General features: G+C 36.3%; 1 protein-coding gene across 2 annotated transcripts in view; it reads right to left on the bottom strand.

Annotated features, from left to right (window-relative positions):
• TSHZ2 (teashirt zinc finger homeobox 2) overlaps positions 1-19,609 on the bottom strand; it is a 274,614-nt gene extending 255,005 nt beyond the window's left edge. For both annotated transcript variants that reach the window (XM_023494513.2, XM_023494514.2), the window contains exon 1: positions 19,101-19,609. In XM_023494513.2, coding sequence (XP_023350281.1) covers positions 19,101-19,140 — 40 coding nt within the window. In that variant the 5' untranslated portion in view covers positions 19,141-19,609. The remainder of the gene's footprint in view (positions 1-19,100) is intronic.
• Positions 19,610-21,665: the final 2,056 nt, after the last annotated feature.

The following is a 21,665-nucleotide window of genomic DNA, read 5'->3' as shown; positions in this document are numbered from 1 at the left end:
TTTTATTAGGCTTGTTTTTTTTTTTAAAGTCAACTTCTTTTTAAAAAATAATATGATTGGCTTAGTCACATTAATGATCTCAATACAGATCCCATAGATCTGTGTTGATCTCTCAGGAAGTACAGAATAATCTTTTTGATGCAAGTTTTTCTTATGAAAAAAAATTGCAATCCCAAATTTGACAAATTCATAATCTGTCACATCTGCTGTTTTTTGTAAGTGAAATATGAAATGAAGCTATATTATCAGGGTGTTTTGTTGTTGTTGCTTTTTTGTTCCTAAAGTTGTAGCATTCCATAATCATAATCCATTATTACTTTATCTTAGGGAATGCTGAGAATACAACTACAAAAAGCTATGATGGTCTTTCCAATTCGAATAATCCCACACATTACAAAATAGCCACTTGAAGCTAAGGGATGTGAATTTTATAATAGAGTTAGAAACAAAGGCTCCTCTAGTTTACTTGACTTGTCCTAGTTCAATGGTGTATTGCAAATTAAATCATATTTATTGAGGAAAATACCAGGAATTGAACTTTCTACAAAGAATCAGGACGCTAAAATTTCTCACATGTTCCATACTTGGAAACATCTCCATATAGCTGTTCTTTAAGCATTCTGCCTGTGAGTACTAACAGGTCACTGCACAGGAAATGCAAGAATATGTTACATTTTAATCAGGGTATATAAAACACTGTCTAGAATGTTATGTTGCCCTGGGGAGCACAATGAGTAGGGAACATTTACAAACTCCAGGTCAATCTCCCCATTACATCACTGAAAAAAAATAAATTTATGAGGTTAAATTATATGGATGCTATATATTGGAACTGTTAGCCCACTCCCAAATGAAAAGAACATTGGCCAAAATAACTAGATTCCCCAAGAGAAAAGTCTAAGTTATTCTCTGCTTTACACAAAGATACCTTTCAATATATTTATGGCAAATTTCCACATGAATGAAGAGTTTCTCACCCAAGATAATGAAATGAATAAACTAAAACAAAGAAGAAAATGGTTTTTCATTTTGATTCCTACTGACACAGTTAATTGCAAAATAAGATAGAAACATATGCAAAGTGAAGAAGAAAATAAAGAAGAAGAAGAAGGTTACACTTGTTCTCTAGAAATAATCAAGAAGAAATTACTTTGAAGAGCTAACATGTTTTATTTGGTGTACTCTTCATCTTAGTCATGGGAAACACAGATGTTGGTGCTATAACTTTTGTTTTAGTAAATATTTCCTCAAAGGACTCACACTTATTTAACTTTACTCACAAAATGACAAAAAACTTAATAAATATGAATGGACCCAGCACAGCTATTCTTTGAGTTTATGTGTTCAGCAGATTGTAGAATTAATTTTTTTCACTCCCCCCATCTTCCTCTACCTCATCTCATAGAACTATTCATTTGGAGAATATGTCCATATATGGATTGTAGTCTCATTTCACTGATCTACATTTCTCCCTTGGCCTCTATGTTTTCACACTTATCAGAAAGATTGAATAGCATGTTGATCTTTAAAATTACAATAATAGTAATAATAATGGAACCTAATATTTTTATTCAGCTACTACAAAAAGCAATTACTTCCATCTGCTGTATAGTAGTACATAGAAAGTTATATTTGTGATATATATGCATACATACATACATAATACATACCACATACACATACACATGCAGCTAGATAACTTAGTGGATTGAACTTGGTAAGATAGAGTGCTGATCCTGGAGTCAGTAAAACTTGAGTATCTAGCCTCAGTCACTTACTATTTATGAGATCCTGAGAAAAATCACTTAACTTCTGTTCACCTCAATCCATTGGTAAACCACTTTGCAATCTTTCCCAAGAAAACAACATAGATCATGTGGTTCACAGAGTCATGAAGAGATGGACAATGCTAGGTAATTGAACAATAAATATATATATATAGTATATATGTAGATATATGTCTATGTACATGTATGTAAACACATTTTATATGGATATATACATACATATATAAAGAGGCATACACATAATTTTTTCTATATACTTGTAAAATACATGTATATATATATATGTAGACACAAAATATGTATTTATACACATATGTATACATATACATATCATGTTGGTGTTTTCCCCAGGACTATTTCTATCTGAACACATTTTAAAAAATAGAATGAGAAATAATCATCATAAACATAATAAAATCTAAGGGACAGAAGTCAAAATATTACCCTTAGATCAACAGAAGGACAGGGATAGAAACTAGACCCATGATTTCATTGATATAAGGAAGTCTTAGATTAGGATGAATAACCCTCTACCAGTGCAGGTTAGCATCCTCGCTGCAATTTAGTCTTAGAGAATTATCTCTAAGAAATGAAAGGTTAAGATTAGCAGAGGAATGAATCAATGAATCAATGAAAAAGCATTTCTTGAATAGTTTACTATGTGCAAAGTACTGTGCTAAGCACTAGAGATACAAATAGAAAAATAACACAATGCCTGCTTTCAAGGAACTAACATCCTAAAAGGATAGACAACGAATATGGTAAGTTTCAGCTACAAATTAAAGGAAACAGTTATAGGGTACAAAATTCCTCAAAAAGGGTGCTTTCATCTTGCTTTTTCAACTTGATTTTTGGACTTAGAGATAGTCTAATGAATGTAATTCTATGAATTATAGCCACAAATAGCCAATCATGGTTGGGTATGATATAGCCAACTATATTTCTTCTCTCATTTTTCATTTACTTTTTCAAGGAATTGACATTTTGTCTTTTCTTGCATGGAGCCATAATTTATCTAAGTGGGTCAGGGAACAATTGTCACAGATACAGTCTTGGAGAAGTTGGGGGATGGGAGAGGACTGGGAGAGTATTTTGTGAGGAAGTAAGAATGGGAAATACTTCCTGTCTGATTAACACTTCCTGAGAAAAAGTTACTGTATTTGTCAGTATATTCCTCCATGGTATATTAAAAAGAGCATTAGATTGGATACCAGAAAAACTGAAGTAGCAGTCCTGTCACTTGTCACTTGTGACTTTAGGTAAGTCACTCTCTTCCTTTAAGTAATAATTTCTTTTTGCAAAAAATCAGCAAGTTGGATTATGTGATCACTAAGGTCCCAATCAGTTCCCAATCCTATAGTGGTCATGGGTCCTTGCTGTGAAAAGAACTTCACAACAGTGACATGGCACCTATTAAAGAATGGCAATTATTTCTTGTCCTTCAGTTGAGCATCAACCTTCTTTCTATGATGACTGAATCTACCAATCTGTTCCAGTGAACTGCTAGTGAGGTACCAGTCTTTCTTCTTTCCAATCCCTCTTAGGTGCAGTTGCCAAAATGAACTTCCTATCTAAAGCAAAAGTCTGACCATGTTACTCCCTTGCTCAAGAATATTCATTGGTTTTCTATTGAGTCAAGGATAAAATATGACTGCCTTAGCTTGGCATTTAAAACTCTGCAAAATCTGCTCTAGAAAAGGAATAGGAATCATATGTACAAAAATATTTATAGTGGTTTTTTTCATCATCACCCAAACCTGGAAACTAAAGGAGTGACCCCCTATTGCATGTGGCTAAACAAATTGGTACATGAATATAATGGAAGGTTATTGTGCTCTAAAAATGATGAAATGAATAGTTCCAGATGAAACTTGGAAGACTTCTTGAATTCATGCAGCCTCAGGTGAGCCAAACTAGAACATTTTCACCACCAACAATACCATTATAGAAAAAACAATTTTGAAAACTTTAGAACTCTAATTAATGCAATGATAAACTACCAGTCCAGAAGACTGAAGATGAATCATCCCTCCTACCTACTGTTAGATAAGTAATGGTCTTAAAAACCACTTAAAAAGTAGGATGGAGAAATAATAAGTGCTTGTAGAATTAATTAATTAATTGGAAATAATCTGGCTCTAGTTTAGTGTTTTAGTCATTCTCCATTGCTCCCTATACATTCTACATTTCAGCCAAAGTGGCCTATTTGCTGCTCCCTGAACTCAGTCCTCTATCTACCACCTTCATTTCTCTGCCTTGATTGTTCCTCACACTTAGATTGTACTCCTCATTACCTCCCACATTTTTCAAAACATAGTCTTATGTGCTACCTCTTAAAAGACCTTACTAATATACTTGGTTATTAGTACTCTCTTCTCCTCCAATTATCATATACATACTTATTTGTTTAGATGTAATATACCTTAGTAAATATGACCTCTTTGAGATAGAGGCTTTTTTATTTTTAATTTATATCCCTTGCACCTAGCACAGTGCCTTGAAAGGAATAAATAATTAATAACTGCTTTTTCAATTGGCTTACTGAGATACTTATCCAGGAACTTATAGAAGGTAGAGCTAGAAGGGAGTTTAGAGATCATTTATTCTAAGACTCAGAGAGATTACACAAATTGTCACAAAGGTAGAGAAGGTCAGGGCCAGAAGATTTTTTTCAGAGCTGTTCTCTAACTGAAACCAATACTCTTTCAAATTATATCACACTGACTTATATACAGAGGCGAAATTTTGTTTCAGAATCACAGTCACAGAAATTGAAAGTTGGAAGAGACCTCAGCAGCCATCTAGTCAAATCCATAAATGAAAAGAATTCTCTACTATAACTTATTCAACAAGCAGACATCTAGACTACTTGAAAGACCTCCAAGGAGAGGATGCTGTTACAGAGAAAGATGCATAGCACACATTCTGTAACACACAGGAAGTCTTTGCTGTACAACTTTGGAGACCCACTAACTGAGGGGTTCTTATTTTTTTGTGTGTATTATGGACTCCTCTGGCAGTATAGTAAAGTTTTTAGACCCCTCCCTAGAATAATGTTTTTAAATACATAAAAATAAGATACAAAAGATCACAGGGGATATAAATTATATCGATATACAATTAAATATACACAAGATATCTCATTCAAGTCCTTAGACCTTGCTCTATAAATTCTTTGTTCCATCTAGATTTCAGTTTTCTCACTTATAAATAATAAAAGATAGACTAGATAGTTTCTAAAATCTCACTCACACTAATATTTAAAATTTTTTATGTGCAATTGGGGAAAATTATTTTCTCCCCAGTGATCATCATATAGGTCAAGGATTCTTCTTCTTCTTCTTCTTCTTCTTTTTTAACTTTGGTAAATGCTAACTTTTATTAGGGTAATGATCCCATTTCATAGGAGAAAGCAGATTCAAGAAAGTGTTAAAAAGTAATCCAAATTGCCACAGGAAATCTAAGGGCAGTATCACTTATAGCTAGGGGCTCATGAATGGCTACAGGAAGTAGATGGTACCTGAGCTGGGTCCTAAATATATATAATAAATATTTGTTGATCTCAGCAGTCAGAGAAGAGGAATAAAAGAACAGAAAAAGGGATCCATTCTAGGCCTGGAAGATGATGTGAGAAATGCTCATACATGTTGAAACAGGAGAGGGCAAGGGAAAAATGAGATATGGTGAGTAATTTAGTTTGGATGGAAGGTCGATTATAGAGTATGTGAAACGGAGTAGTGTGAAATGAAACAAGAATACTAGATTTGTATTGTTCAGTAAGGAATTCAAGAAGTTTCTGGATTTTTAAAATGTGTAGAGAATTTTTAAAATAGCATTTTATTATATTCAATTGCAATAAAAGTAGCACTTCTCCCCCAATAAATTACTTATTTCAAGAGGTACTGCGTGAAAATGTTCATTTTTTAAAAGTCTAAAAATGATTAAATAACTAAAACATTTTTGAAGCTAGGTGGCTTAACTAATTTTATTTTTGCCATTTTGGTATGTCTTTCTATATCAACCTATTGAGCTTTCCTACATATAGGATTATAGATTTAGAAATTTAAATGGACTTAGATATGATTTAGTCCAATTCTTCATTTTATAAATGATGAAGAAATTGAGTAACAAAGGGGTGAAAGGACTTTTCCCAAATCACAGTTAATTAACAACAACAACAAAAAAAAAAACCAACAGAATTTAAACATAAGCACCTCTAATCCTAGTTCTTTCTCTCTTGCCTATACTGGCATTTCCTCAATCATTTCCTTATTTCTGGAATACCTTTTGCACCATTGTCTATTAAATTTTTAGTTGTTCTTTTTAATCACAACTCATATATACATCCTCCAGGAAGATTTCCCTGAACTTCCCTAATGGTAATTTGCTTCTTCTTACAATTAACATAGCATTTAATTCTCTTGTGTTTTTTAAAAATATTATATGCCATTTTACTATAATTATGTCTACTGAGTCAAGTGGAAGCCCTTATCTTATCTTTCCAGCTAATCTTTCCAGCATAAACAATGAAATGTACACAGTAGATACTTAGTAAATGCTTATGGAATTTAATTCTTTTATCAAGTATAAATCCATGTAAAACCTTCCAAGATCAATTTGTTTTGCTGTTTCACCAGCACATCTTTCATAAGGTAAGCTTTACTGGTAAATCATGTGTGTGGGTAGCTGAATTTTGTGGAAGACCTCATTAAAATGTGCAACAAGTGTTGCCCATAAGTAAAACTGAAAAGGTACTGGATTTTTTTTTTTTCCTCAAGAAAGACCAATGAAATATCATCACTTGCATGATATATTTTGTCGATTAGAAATGATCCCTTGATTTAAAAAAAAAATCTTTGTTATTGTTATTGTTTTTATTATTATTGTTCAAAGTATTCATCTATGTGTCACAAAGAATTAAATAGTAGTAGCAAAAATATCTTTCGATATTTTGACCATAAATATTATGAAGTACTTTAGGGAAAAATCTAGAAGTTTTAAATTTGTCAAAATAAATAATGCTACTTTAACATATTTAACATGTAGTGGTCTACATGAGGGGGTGGGGGGGAAGGAAGGGAAAAGTTGGAACAGAAGGTTTTGCAAGGGTCAATGCTGAAAAATTACCCATGCATATATTTTGTCAATAAAAGGCTATAATAAAAATAAATAAATAAATAAACATATAAAAAAGAAAAATAAATAAAATAAAAATAAATAATGCTGTGATGTAAATTACTTTTGTAATAATATTATTAACAATAATAACCACTACAAATGATTTGTGAAGAACAAATAAATGTTTTCTGACTTATGGACCTAACCTCAAAGTCATAAAGGAAATGGGTGAACATACATGTTTGCCCAGATACACCAGGTAGGTCATATTTGGCATTTTCGGAAGTGGTTATTTTGCCTTGTATTTAATAAAATGAGAATGGCTTATGAGGAAATATTTATGGAAGACTCTAGTAGTTCTATAAATCCTATTATTCTGCTTCCTACAGTCAAAAAGTTTCAATTTGTTAACTTTGAGTTCAAATCAATAAAAGGAATGTTACAAAGAATCAAAAATGTGGGGCTTGGGATACATGATCTCCAAAGTTTCTCCTGAGTTGAAATTTTATGAGACAGAGACAGAGAGAAAGGGGAGGGAGGCGGAGGGGAGAGTGAGGAGGGAGAGAGATGTCTTTTTAAAGCATTCTTTTATATCTATATTATCTCCATTGCTTAAGCAACATCACCAAGGCTTTCCTATAGCAGTGAAACTTAGAAGGTCATAGGAAAAAGAATGTGAGAAATTGGAATACCATTAGAATGTGAAACGCAGAATATCAGAGCAAGAGGAGACCTTAGAATTTCAGAATTGAAAAGTGCTTTGGAATATAATCCCATCAGTGCTGAAAAAAATCAATCAATCAATCCAAAAGAATTCACTAAGCACCTACTATATACCAGACTTTGTTCTAACAATAGAACATAAACAACCTCTAGTGGAATAGACTTTAGAACACAGAATATAGATATTTTTGATTGTAATATATAATATCAGATCTGGAAGGGGCTTTATAATACACAATATCAGAATCTGAAGTACCTTAGAAATTATTCAAACTTCTCATTTTATAAATGAATAAACTGAGAATCCCTGCCTTGGGAAGGAATTTGTCCTGGTAAGCTCAGACATCTAGGTCTCCTGGATGGATAGTCAGGTGGTCTTCCCACTTCACTATTGCTAAACCATTTCCTAAGAGCAGATATTTCAAGACTCTATCAAGATGAGTATTTTGTTAGGAAGCTCTTTTATGTCACCATAGGTATAATTAGATCTTGTCCTATATATACTTTTATCAAACAGGATTCAATTCAGAGAATTGAAAGTTTAAAGGCTATTACATGTTGTCAGTACCTGCAACTAAACAATGTGCCCATCCAGGAGCTATTCATCCTTTACTCTCCAACGATGAGGGGGAAGGCACTGCCTCCAGGTGGCATTCCAGCCAAACTAGATTACACTCTACCTCACTCTCTGTTCTAACTTTGTCTTTTATTCTCTCACCTCCATGCTTTGGATCATATTATTCCCTATGTCTAAAATGTAAGTTTATTATGATTACATATTTATATTGTTATTTTCTCAGTTACAATGTAACTTCTTTGAGAATAGGGACTATTTTTTTGTACTTATATTCCCATTGTCTAGAACAGTGCATATGGACAGGCAATAGAAACTGAACCTGTGATTTTATTAGATATCTGGAACTCCCAGGAGAAGAAAACTCCTTCAGTCAGTGCAGATCAGTACCTTCCATGAATCTGACATTCAGAAAGTGGCTCAGAGAACAAAAAGATTAAGAGAGTGCTTAGGTTCACATAACTAATACGGATCAGAGGTCTAACTTGAACTTGGGTCTTATTAGCTCTCAATCTATTATGCCATGCTCCCTCTTACATAGAAACTTTGGTACACTGGAGGTAATAATAAATAGTTATTGATTGATTGATAGTTAAAAGTTATACCTTACCCAGTCTTCCCACTTTCAAAACACTACTCTTTCTTACTTGAATATTAACACAACTTTCAATATAGTATCAAAATAATCAGAATAACAGGAATATATCAAATTCAAGCTCATAAACCCCCTACCCCTTCCCCAAAAAAAGAACCTAGCTACAATATACAGGACAATATTTCAGGGAGACCTAAAGGGATAAACCATAATATGGCAATAATTAATTTTAAATTGTCTGGGGAAATTGAGGAGATTGGACTAAGAGCAGTTCTAGATTGATAGGTCTATGGAGGTATGTATATAAAGTGGGGAAAGCTGAAAGTTCTCCATATCCAGGGGTTACCTGATCTTCCAAGTCTTCTCATATTATTCCCCTCTAAACATGGTATATTCCAGCCAAATTAGATTATACTGTGTTTCACCCTTTTCCCTAAATATGCCTTTTATTCTTCTGCCTTTATGCCTTTGATCATATTGTTCCCTGTGTCTAAAATGCTATTTTTTCTCCCATCTAATCTGAATTTCTTCTCATTTTTAAAAGTTTAATTTCAATCTCAATTGTAGGTACTATGCTTTTCTCTCAGATCTCATGCAGTAGTTTGTTCTACATCTTTTAAATATATTTATCATATATCATTGCATATTATAGTTGTATATTTATGTCTTAGCCCTCTACTGGAAAGACAGCCTCTGAGTAAATACATGAGGACACAGGGAGTGTCTTATACAAATATATCTTGCTCAAAGCCCAACACAACTCTGCACACACTAGGAATTTAATAAATATTTGGTGAATTGATAAGTTAATATGCAAACATGATAACCAAAGAAAAATTTCATCTATACCCTATTTTTTTCTATATTTGCCCAGTGATTGATAGTTCTAGGAAACAGGTAACTATTATAATGCATGTCACTTCCTGTGAAAATCAGACTAAAGTTATAAAGTCAATCCATGTATGAAATAGTCTTCACAAAAGTCAGTTAAATTAATGCAGTTCCTTTCCCGTAGATTATACTCTCTCTATCCTGGCCAAATGTATATTACTGATACAAAAGTAATTGATTGATGGATGGATTACTGACTATTGATGGATGGGCACGAGAATGTATGAATATTGTGTATGTGGGGGCAAACAACTCTAAGCTTCTATACTTTTGATGGCAGTGTCATCTTCTGATATAATGAACAACTTAATGATATTATTCAAAGATAACTAAAATGCATACAGAATCTTATTCCCGACCTACTCGTAGGTTTAGAGGAGTTGCTGATTCTTTCTGGGCAGTTCACTAAGGCTACTTTTGATAAGTCAAAGAGACAAGATCCAAAGATCTAGGTCCAACTATCACCATCTTCATCATCAATATTATCAGTATAATCATTATCTACACAAATCAGTGAACTGTATATTAGCCATGTCAATATTTCCATTGGGATGAGAAAAAAGAAATGTGTCACATGGCCTCAAGATGGCCAAGATGTGACTAGAACTCGTGTCTTATTGACTCTTAGCCAATTTCTCTTTCAACAGCACTATACCATCAGAAATCTCATAGCAAGAGAGGAGGGAAAATGTCTATTCATTAGCCAAATTTTATAGTAAAATAGAATACTTAAAAGTGAATTTTATGCAATATAGACTTAGAGTCTTCCATTTTGACATTTTTCTCTCCACCAAATGACACTGAAGATATAAGACATACTGGGCTATATTCCATTCCCTTGAATATGTCCTCCTCATTCAGACTTAAACTCCTATGTTCATGCTATTCCCTCCACTGGCATATCTCCCCCACCCCTTTCTTCCAAATATCATTTCCTCTCTGAAGCCTATCTTTCTTTATCCTCTTAGATGGTATCCTTCTGTCCTGCTCCCAACCCCAAAACTTTGTCTTCCGCCTCTTTAGAATACACACATTCACATAGTGCTTTATATTATTTTATATTCTATTGTCAGAATGTTATCCTGCTACTCCACTGAGAGTTCCATAGGAACAGAGAATCTATGTCTTCTCTAAATTTGGTAACATCCATTCCATAGTAGTGCTTGCTTGATAAATGTCTGTTGGGTTTGTTAAATTATTGAGAACAGATTCATTTCTATTCAGAAGCAGCTACTTGTTTTGGGAAGTTGTCCATATCCCCCTTGGATTCTAAATGAGATATACATAAAGTTTCAGAGTTCTGGTAAATTGAGAACATGATTAAAAATAAGTCCAGTGTATTTTATACAGAAATACTGATATGAAGTTGAGCTCTTACTTCAAGTCATGTTCCTTCCTATAAGAATACAAAAACAAACCAAAAAAAGCCTTGGCCCTGTGTCCTATTTGCTGCTTCAAGCCCACCAGGCGTCTGAACCTCATGAGGCAATGCAGCATTTGAGAAGTTTCTTTCAACTTCATTAAAAACAGAATTCCATTATATCCAAGTCTATTCTATGCTAATTCTACCCTTCATAATTATTCTCATTACAAACAATAACTGTATTCTGCCCCCTTAATATATAAGCTATATGCAATTCCTATAGAAATAGCTCAAATATTACTTTAAACATGATGCTTTGGGGTGATTTACCAGTATTCCTTCAGTCACAAAAGCGCTCAACTAATTAAGACCAGTGATGTGCATTTGGTATTAACCGACACTAGAGAACATTGTGAATCTGTTTTAACCCACCTTATAGTCTCACACTATCGGGTGCTTTAATGGAAACATTGGGCCTTTTCCTTAGCATACATAAATGGACACCACAAGCTTTTCAATTAAATTAGTCTTTTGAGAGAGATGTAGGAGAGCCAAAAAGCTCCTTAAAAATCTGAACTGCTTCATTGCTTCTCATTTGCCAAGGGGAGATGTGTAGTTAAAATGCAATGTTATTTTCTTCCTCTCCTGCTTGGGGAAAAAAAAAAAGTTTCTGATCTTGAACTCGAAGCTAGCTATTTTAGAGTGTTACTTGGGATTTTTTTTTTTCCTATCATGTGCATACAATTTGCTTTTCTACAGCTATGTAAGGAGTGGCATGTTATTATGCATCCAGAATAACTATATATGAATTGTGTTTCAAGTCTATGGTAGAGGGGGAGGAGTCACAAGCAATTTCAAAAGAATAAAATGAGGAGACAGATAACAGAGAAAAAGAGGATTCCATTTAGATGAATAAAATGTAACCAGAAGGCTTCCCAATGACATACAAAGTATTTTTCATATGCTTCTTCCACTCATTATCTCTAAAACTTCTGCACTGCTGCAGATTTTCCAATTGTTCAGCCTTTAAAGTACTAAATAACATCGATATGCTAACAATAGGATTAGCTATCCAAGATAGACGGTTATGTTACCAGAATCTTAATTTTACACATTTAAAACAACTGTAGAAGTTGCTTCAGAGTTCTATATCACTCCTGGATGCTTTAAGAAAAGCATTTCCTACCTAGAAAAGCCAGAAGATTGAAACAGGCGACAACTGGAAATTCCTAACAATGACTTTCACGACTTTCAAATTCCTCTGAATTATTGAATCATTTCAGCCAGCTAACCCACTCAGAAACAAATACTTCAGTAGTAATCATCCATTTATATCTCTAATATTTTTTACTTCTATGAACATGAGCATAGCAAAGATCTGTTTAGAGGATCTGTTACCAATAAACTCACTATGATTTCCTGACCAATCTGAATCATTTTAAAATCGGCAATTACTGCCAATTAATGGAGAATCACATATGGCTCTAAATGTTTTTGTCTTCTGTCAGTTTGGGGGTACAACTGGACTTTGCTTCTTAGAAAATTAAGGGGGTTATAATTTGGCCCTGGAAACCCTCAATTCTCCCTTCTTTTTACCTCAGTGAAGGAATATTAGGTCCTGAAATCAACTACTTCTTGAAGTTCCTTCAGCAGTGAGGTAAAGATTGGCAGGAGGAAGGGAGGAAATGCAAATGGAACAGAAACAGGGTGTCCTTACAATCAAGTTCAATCAACTTGCTCTGTTCTAAAACATTCAGGTATTCCCCTGTCCCCAAAAAGGTTATTATGTGATTAGAAGAACTAAGGGTCAAAACTTAATCATTTCTCATCAAAGATCACCTCAAGAAACACAAACAGATTTCAGATATTGAATGGCACTTTTAAAGCCATGACTAAAAATAAAACAACAAACATTTTTAATATAAAAAATTATTGCCAGGCAGGAGCTAGTCTTATTTGAATCAGACTACTCATGATGATATAAACAGTCAGGGATTGTTGAAGGAAAAGATATCCATTATTAAATACAACCTATGGAAAACCAAACCAAAAACTTTTCACAACCACACACCCACACACACACCCCTCCCCTTCCCCCTAACAAACAAAAATCTAATCACAACAGGTTTCTAGAATCATGAAGGAATAAAATAACTTTTGTACTGAATTATGTTTTTATACCACTGTAATTTTTTTTTTTTATAAAAGTCTCCCAATTTGATTGTAATTAAATATGTAATGAAAAAGTACCGCTTCAGGGAAGTGAAGCAAGACACTTTAACTGTTAGTTTAATGCATTTCCAGCTGACTTTGCATCAAATAAAAATGACACCTTGCTTGTGTGTGTGTATCTGACTAACTAAAAGGTAGAATTTCTTAGCAATTTTGTTATTAATAAGGAACATCATGAAGAGCCATATTTAATATCTGGAATGAGGAGAATTTCTCTGACCTTTTTTTTTTTTTAATGGCAATCCCTAGAAATCAAGACACAAAGAAAACTTGATTGTAAGAATGGCTTATCAAAATTATTTACCTGGCTTGTATGAGACATTACATATCCAATCTTAACTGCCAGGCCTACTTTTTTTTTCTTTTTTTGCTGACTTTAAAAGTTCAGTCCCAGCAAAGAATCCAATAGATGTATGATTTTTACTTGTATCCAATAAAATCCCAGTCTTTATTTCTATTTGTTCCTTTGGCAAAAAGCCACCCCCAGACCCTGGGAGTGGGAGAATAGAGGATAGGAAGATTAAGTCTATCAAACTCAGAAGTTGCATTATAGGGTAAGTTTTTTCAGAGTAGCAGCAGAGGGAGAGGATGAAAGCAACAACCTATATTGGAGGAGTCTGGCAAAGAAGAGATGTTCCTGGGAACAGCTTTAATGTATATTATCTTCTTTGAAGTGAGATCCCCAAATTACAGAAAGCAAGAAGAAAAAAGAGAAGTGAACAAATGGGAAAGGAAGAAAAATTTCAGAATCAAGCATCCAAAAGAAGGCATTTCTTTGAACAACATATTGCCTTCCAAAAGTAACCAGAAAGCCCCAAACCTCCCCAAATTTTTTGGTTTGTTTTTACTAGGGGGATTCTAGAATATATCCTTTCTTGTACAAGGACAGTGCCTGAACTCCCTGTCACATGCAATCTGCTGATTAGGGTTAATGTATTGTGTCCTGATATGGCAGATTAAAAATGAAATCAATAAATGACTAAAACAAATGGGCTTTTGAGATGTCCCATTCAATCTAGGTCTTTAAAAATGAGGTGAGATGAAGAAGATGGGAGGGAAGGGACACAGGGCCACTTAGCAATCAATTTGAATCCCAAACACTAAGTGGATGGAAGCAAACTTAGTGCATCTTTTAGCTGGAAATCCCCTTATTTGGGAATCGCTCTAATTAATCAGATCAGCCAGGACACTCCCTACTTGTGAGCATCTTAGCTTTTTGAGTCATCTGTCAAAGTTAGAACATGCAGAGGAACTGAAAGGTTCTGAAGCATGAGATATTTAGATATTTTTTGATGTGACTTGCTTTTCCAGACAATGTTTTTTAAAAAAATGATACTGCCAGGGTCAGGGCTCCATTCAGAATCCTATTTCCTTAAAACCAGTTTCTATTGGCCAGTAAAAAAAAAGATAAATGTAATAATCAAATCTCCTCCCCCCCCCCCCCCCACCAACACCACTACTATTCCCCTCCCTATAAGTGCTGATATCACTTCTTTTAGTCCCAGTGTCTTAAATATTAAGACGTGGAAAAAGACCTCTCAGGTCATTCAGTGTACCCTAACTGCAGCATGCAGGATGGTCCCTGCTGAATATGTTTCCATTTAAATAACCTGTGCTATTAAGGTGCAAATTACAACTTTTAAGTAATGATTGCTAATAGTCTAATGTTTACTGCCACACAAGGACATTCATGAAAACAAAATCTGCATTATTCATCTACATATTAAATAAACAAAATAAATGTGAGAGCTGTTCATTACTACTGTACTTTCTTGAGTTATTTGAGAACTAGGGTGCAAATAAAGCACCAATAAATCTCATTAGGTGCAACATATTCACATAACACATACACACACATATATACATACATACACACATATTATCTATATGTATACATGTAGAGACAGAGAGAGAGAGAGAGAGAGAAAGAGTCAGAAGTGGGGGAGAGAGAGAGACAGAGAGACAGAGAGAGAGAGCTGTGTATTAATTCTAGCAAGGTGATGAGACCAGGTTCTCCATTCTTGGCATTAATACATAAGTAATGATCACTATTGAGAAATAAAATATGTGGTGGTGGGTTTTTTTTAAAGTGGGGCTAGGTAGGAGAAGAAGGTTTGAATTTTGAGAACTAGTATTTTATACTTAAATATACTTCATATTTTTGGAAATAAAAAGATACTGAAATACCCTTTTTCATTCTTTCTGCCTTCTCTCTCATACGAAATTGGTAGGGAAAAGATAATGACAACATGCAGGGATATTTTCACTTGAAAAAGGGAAAACATTTCAGTGGTGACTAAAGAACATAGAATTAAAGATAAGAGGGAAACCAATCAAACTTTGGGGGGCTTGTCCCTGTAGTTTTTGCCACATCACTGAACTTCTGTTATTATCCCAAGTTACCGAATGATGCAATATCATTGAAAAATGCCAACAGACTAGAGACAAGCACCTTAAGGAAGAGCTGAGAGAGTGGCTAAAGGTAAGAGATTTGGATATTTCTAAGGAAAATATTTTTAGAAAAAATCCAAACATCTATTGATATTGATGTTTGCTGAGGTAAACTCTTGAACTCTGGTCCCCTGGGAAAATATTACAAATAAATATTAACAACCCCCTCCAAAAAAAAAATCTCTTATAAGTACTGTCCTACTCACTCAATTTCACTGCTTACAGTACTAGGAAAATCTGTAATATATTATTGGAAACTCAGAATTTAAGATTAATGATAACAAGGGATAAAACTGCCTGGCATATTCCTTGAGATGGATTCTTATTTATTATGATCTCTTCTATTCAATCCACTTCTACGATCTTTCTAATCTTTGTATTTATTCATTACTCAAACTAGAAATTTGCTTTCAAAGTAAGTGCATGGTAGTAATTATTTACAGTTGTGCACCGTATGGTGGGGTGACAAAAGCAGACATTTCCAGACTTTTTAGACCTCACCATTTCTTCCTTTCCTTGGATATTAACTAGCCAAAGAATCTCAAAGTGGCCAACTTTTCTTATGTGAAGCTGCCTCAGCTAAAACAGAGGAAGGCATTGATGTACTTGAATGTGTAGAAGGAAAACTATGTGGAAAATATCTGCTTTATTAAATATAACCAATAAACAACTAATAAGAGGCCTTGCCATCTCCTTGATGCCTGATTCCTTTTCTGCTTGATAGCTTATAGGCAGGCGAGAGGCCTCCTAGCCCCTAATCAAAAAAAAAAAAAAAAACCAAAAAGTAAGCCCCAAATACTACATACGAAAATGAAAACTAAAGGCAGGCCAGGAAACTAAAGCCATAGTCACAACTTTTAAGCAGGGAAAACTAGTATAAATGGATTAACCAGTGCAATAAAAACTAGCTTAATAAAGAGAGTATAATTTAAATAATGCAATATAAGATTACATATATTCGATACACCTGAAGCCTCATTGATCAGAGGATAAATATAATCAAAGTAGCACAATTCTGAGCAATGCACTTTTTGTAATGAGCTTACTGACTGAGACATGTCCAGTCATTCTGGTAATTTAAATCATTGCCTAGTTGTTGAGGGCCTTTACCGGAACAACAAGAAAAACAGAGTAATTTTCAGGGCAACCTCACTTCTTGCTGGACGGCAGCCCAGGGTTCTCTTATGGGACAACAATAAGGACGTTATCTATAATAATCTAGCTATACTCATTCTTCTATGGGAATCTATGTGACTCTTCCCTAGTACAAACTAGCCAGTGTGCTTACTCTAACTTTGTCAGATTGGAAATTTGAGTTTAAAAGCAAAAGTGAATCAAAATGTTAAGGGGAAAATGAGAGAGGAATTATGTTTAAGAAATCATCAGATATAACTAATGATGGAGGGGAAATCCCATATGATGTTTGTCTGCTTGTACCTAATATCACACACACACACACACACACACATCCAAAACCCACTCCACAATTCAAACTGCTCTATAGAAAAGTTACAAATATATTCAGTTTTCTCAAATATAGCCAATTTTTTAAATGCCCAGCTGTCTTATTCTCTGGCAAATAACATTAAAACAACAACAACAAAACAATCTGGGGAATAAATGTTTTAAAAGATGTTTCTAGTAACTCCAACTAGCCTCTGCCATGCAGGAAAGCAGGTACCTACTCTTTCATAGAGAAGCTGTAAAGAGCCAGTCCTGCAATTCTATGCTAAAATGAGATGCTGAGAGAAGAGGAAATCACTGATACTTTTGGTCTGGTTATCTAAAACCCTAACACCCCCACCCCCACTATTTTTTATCTACCTTTGGTTTTGCCCCAAGCACTTTTCAAACTTTAGTAAAGTATATCACTGAACTTGCTCTTACGCTTCACTCCAGATTATAATGTAGTAAAACTAGTGATAGGTTTACAGGAAGAAGACTTGGCTGATGATCCCTAAAATCAAGGCAGCAAAAAAAGAAACAACCTTAAGCTTTTCTTTAAAGCACTGATCCAACTAAGAACACAAAGAAATTAAAAAAATAAAAAATAAAAAAAACGCCCACATTAAAAGCCAAACAAGATAATAATTGTGCGTCTGGCTAAGAGAATCTAGAGGGCAAGCTTTGCGTCACTGGCACTTGAGTTACCATGGTGAGTGATTTATTGATATATATCAAGAATGAATAGATCAAAGGCAGCAAGATGACAGGTGATCAATCAAATGTCAAATCAAAGCTGGCAATCAACTGGAAAGCTGACTTTTCAGTGGGTGGGTCTGGCAGGAGAAAAATGAACTTTCATATTGCACTTCCCAGAAACAAAACCCCAGTATACTATTAAAAAAAAAAAAAAAAAGCAATTAAGCAACCTAAAAAGAAAACTCTTAAAAGGCTTTTTGTACTGGCCCATTAACCTGTTCCTATCTTTTTGTTGTTGTTGTTTTTGACGGGGTGGGGGTGGGGGGCGGGAAAGGGCAGGGAAGTAGCAATACAAAAATACGTATAAAGTTAAAAACTCTTTTCTGTGCTCCTATACATTGCATTTTCAGATGGGAATTTTTTTTTTTTTTTAAGGACGAGTGGGGTGGGGGGTGAGGGTAGCGGTGGGGATGAGATTCGAAAATACAGATTCTTTCAAAACGCACTTTGATTGTTCATTCGGCTTCCTGTTGCAGCTTTCACTAGGACTGATCAAAAGCTGAACTCCCTCAGCTCATCCCATGCCAGTTCCAGACTTCCCTAGCTCAGGCACAACCTCACACTTCCCAGGACCAAAAAGGGGTTAAAGGAAAGCTGACCCAGGAAACGACACAATGACATCTCAAAAACCAAAGTATACAGGCTGTGTGTAAGGGAAAGACTACTTAAGGGTGTCCCCAAATCTTACGCACTACCACCACGGAGAAGCAAGAGGCAGGAAGGAAAGAAATGGGAAGAAAGTTAGGGGTGGGAGATAGCTGGGGGGGGGGGGGGGGGAGGATGGAGAAGGTGGAGAGAAAAAGTTTAAGGAGGGAAGGACCGTGGGATTCCCCAAAGCTGGAGAGTTGTCCGGGCACCGGGAAGGGGACAGGGTTTAGAATGCCAAACCAGGGAGTCAGTTTCCTTCCTCCTTTCCCAGAAGGGGAGAAGGAGATGAGACAGACTTGTTCGCTCGCTCCCAGCAAGTTGGATAGAAGGGGGTGGCAGGGAGGGCGGAGAAGGGGGGGGGGGGGAGAAGGGGGGTGATGAACAGGGAGCAAAAAGCCCAGAAAAGCAGGGGTGCTCGTCTCGTAGGGAGGAGGGGGGCGCGGGGGAGGAAGGGAGGGAAGGAGGGAGCTGCAGCCCCAGCCTGCAAGTGCCGAGAGAGAGAGAGCTTCGGCTTACCTGCCGCCCGCTTCGGTGCCTGCTGTTTCCTCCTCGGCATCGCTCTACTTTCTCCAATCTCACTTCTGTCCCCAGACCCGAGAAGCAGCTCGGGGGGTGCTCGCTTGTCTCGTCTGTCTCTGTCTCTGTCTCTCCCCCTCTGTCTCTGTCTCTCTCACACTGAGCGTCCCCCCTCCACTAAGGGCTTAAGGGGAAAAAAACCGGGGGAGGGGAAGCCCCAACAAAACAAAACAAAACAAAAAAACCTGTCTCGTGTTGACAATGTCGGGTTGTTGGTTGCTGATGATGTTGTTGGTCCTTTTTTTTTTTTGGTCTGTTTTTTGGTTTTGTTTGGGGGGGGCAGTGACTGTTGAGACACTTGATTTCTTTATTAAACATCCAAGACCAGGATCAGATGGCAGGAACTGTGCCGCACACACGCACCACACGCACTCACACGCGGAAAGATAAGGCGAAAGGTAGTAGGTTTTTTCTTTTTCTTCCTCTTCTTCTTCCTCCTTTTCCCCTCCTCCTCCTCCTCCTCCTCCACCACCACCACCACCTCCTCCTCCTCCTCCTCCTCCACCTCCTCCTCCTCCTCCTCCACCTCCTCCTCCACCTCCTCCTCCTCCTCCTTCTCCTCCTCCTCCTCCTCTTCCTCCTCCTCCTCCTCCTCTTCGCTGATCTCTATGGCGGACTTGTGCGGGGGGAGAGAGATCGCGGTAGGTTTGGTGCTGCTGTCAGATGCCAGCCTGTGAGTGATATGGGAGAGGACAAGAGCGGGTTTGGAAGGCAGGAAATCTGGAATTCACACACACACACACACACATACACACACACACACACACACACACACACTCTCTCTCTCTCTTTCTCTCACATGCACACACACATACACATACACACTCAGGCGCGCACACACTCCCTCTCACGCTCTCTCTCGCACACACATACATATATACACACGCGCGCACACACACTTTCACACACACACATACACACACTCACACATACACACACACATCCTCACATATGCACACACAGGCAGGGCGAGGCGATGCCAGCAAACATCGATCCACTGAACAAACTGAACATTAACAAACTCCTCCTCCTCCCCGCGACCTGATGACAGGGAGAAATTTACTCCCCAGCAGCAGATAGAAAGGCAGAGGGAGTTTATTAAAGAGACAGCGTCCTGCTGAGGGGAGAAGAGCAGTGGGGAGGGAGGGGAAGGCAGATTAGTATGCGGGCCTTGAGAGGCCGCCCCACTGCCCCTCTCTGGACCCCTCCCGCCTTTCAGAGGCATGCCCACTCTAAGTTCCGGGCACCCTGGTCTGGGGGTGTCCTTACTTAGATCAGTGCTTTAAAGAAAATCTAGAGAAGATCAGCATTAAGAAGGTGAAAAGTGAGGTCAGGTGAGAGAGTGGATGCCAGTGACGTTCTTTCTACAATTGTACTAGTTGAGGAAGTTAGATTTGCTCAACTCCATCAATAAGCTGAGGAATTTGGAAGAATCACCTTCTATCCTATAATAGATGATGAACTTTTCCCTGTTAACTCCCCATTTTTCTCAATCTGGGCTTGATTCCCACCCTTATCCCAATCTATTCTACTAGCCTGATCATCTAACGTCTGACTTAAAAAAAACTTTATTACACCCTCTTCTTTTTTTACTCTGCAAATATTTCCTCAACTTTTATTCTTTCAACCCTATATTCACCTTCATTAACATTCATTATGTTCATACTGTGTGCAGAACCTCCTGTACCTCTCTTTGCATACATGATCACATCCCATCATGACAGACTTCAAGGGATTGTCTAAGAATTCTCTTTGATCAAATAATATATGGGTCACTGATTGGGGTTTAGAAACTTTGTGTGTAGGGTTGTTTGCTTTGTATTGTTGTTCCACCATATACTGCCTTGTAAGGATCCTTGCCGTTTTAATGGGGTTTAGTCTGTACCCCTTCTTTTGCCCCACCATCCATCCCTCTCAGCCAATCTCCCCCTCCCTCCTCCCATATACAATCTACAAACCAATGGTTGATCAGAGAGTCCTGAACAATTAACAACCCTATTGCAGCTTTGATTAGAACTAGCTTTTCTTTTTTTTTTTTTAAATTGGGAGGAACTGTTAAAAATATATTTTACTTTTTCCCCTCATATTGGCTGGCTACATTGACTGCTTGCAAAGTGCTTTACAATAATTTCGAGAAGTCTATGAGGGAGATAAATACCATTTCCCCCTTTATAGAGCTAGTACAGAGAGGTTAAATAGTTTGATCTGAGTCATAAAGCAGCCCACTTACTACTCCCCTGCCCTTCAACCTTGTCTTTAAAGACTGAAGGAAACTTTTTTTCTTATTTGCAATGTTGGGAACATGGGGAACAAATAAAAACTAAAAACCAAAAATCCTCTGGAACCTTCCTGAAATTAAGTTGGGAAAGCAAGAATCTGAGCCTAACTTATTAGAAGAATCTTAGTTTATGTTGCTGTATGGCATCTAGAAGAATGAGAATTTATGCATGTTTTTGTTACCTTCCTATCTTTTATTTCACTATTTTCAGAATTTGGATGCCAGTT

Source organism: Sarcophilus harrisii, chromosome 2, assembly GCF_902635505.1.
Source record: "Sarcophilus harrisii chromosome 2, mSarHar1.11, whole genome shotgun sequence".
Taxonomy (NCBI): domain Eukaryota; kingdom Metazoa; phylum Chordata; class Mammalia; order Dasyuromorphia; family Dasyuridae; genus Sarcophilus; species Sarcophilus harrisii.
Note: the sequence above shows the minus strand (reverse complement) of the source record. Positions and strands in the feature narration are given on the sequence as shown.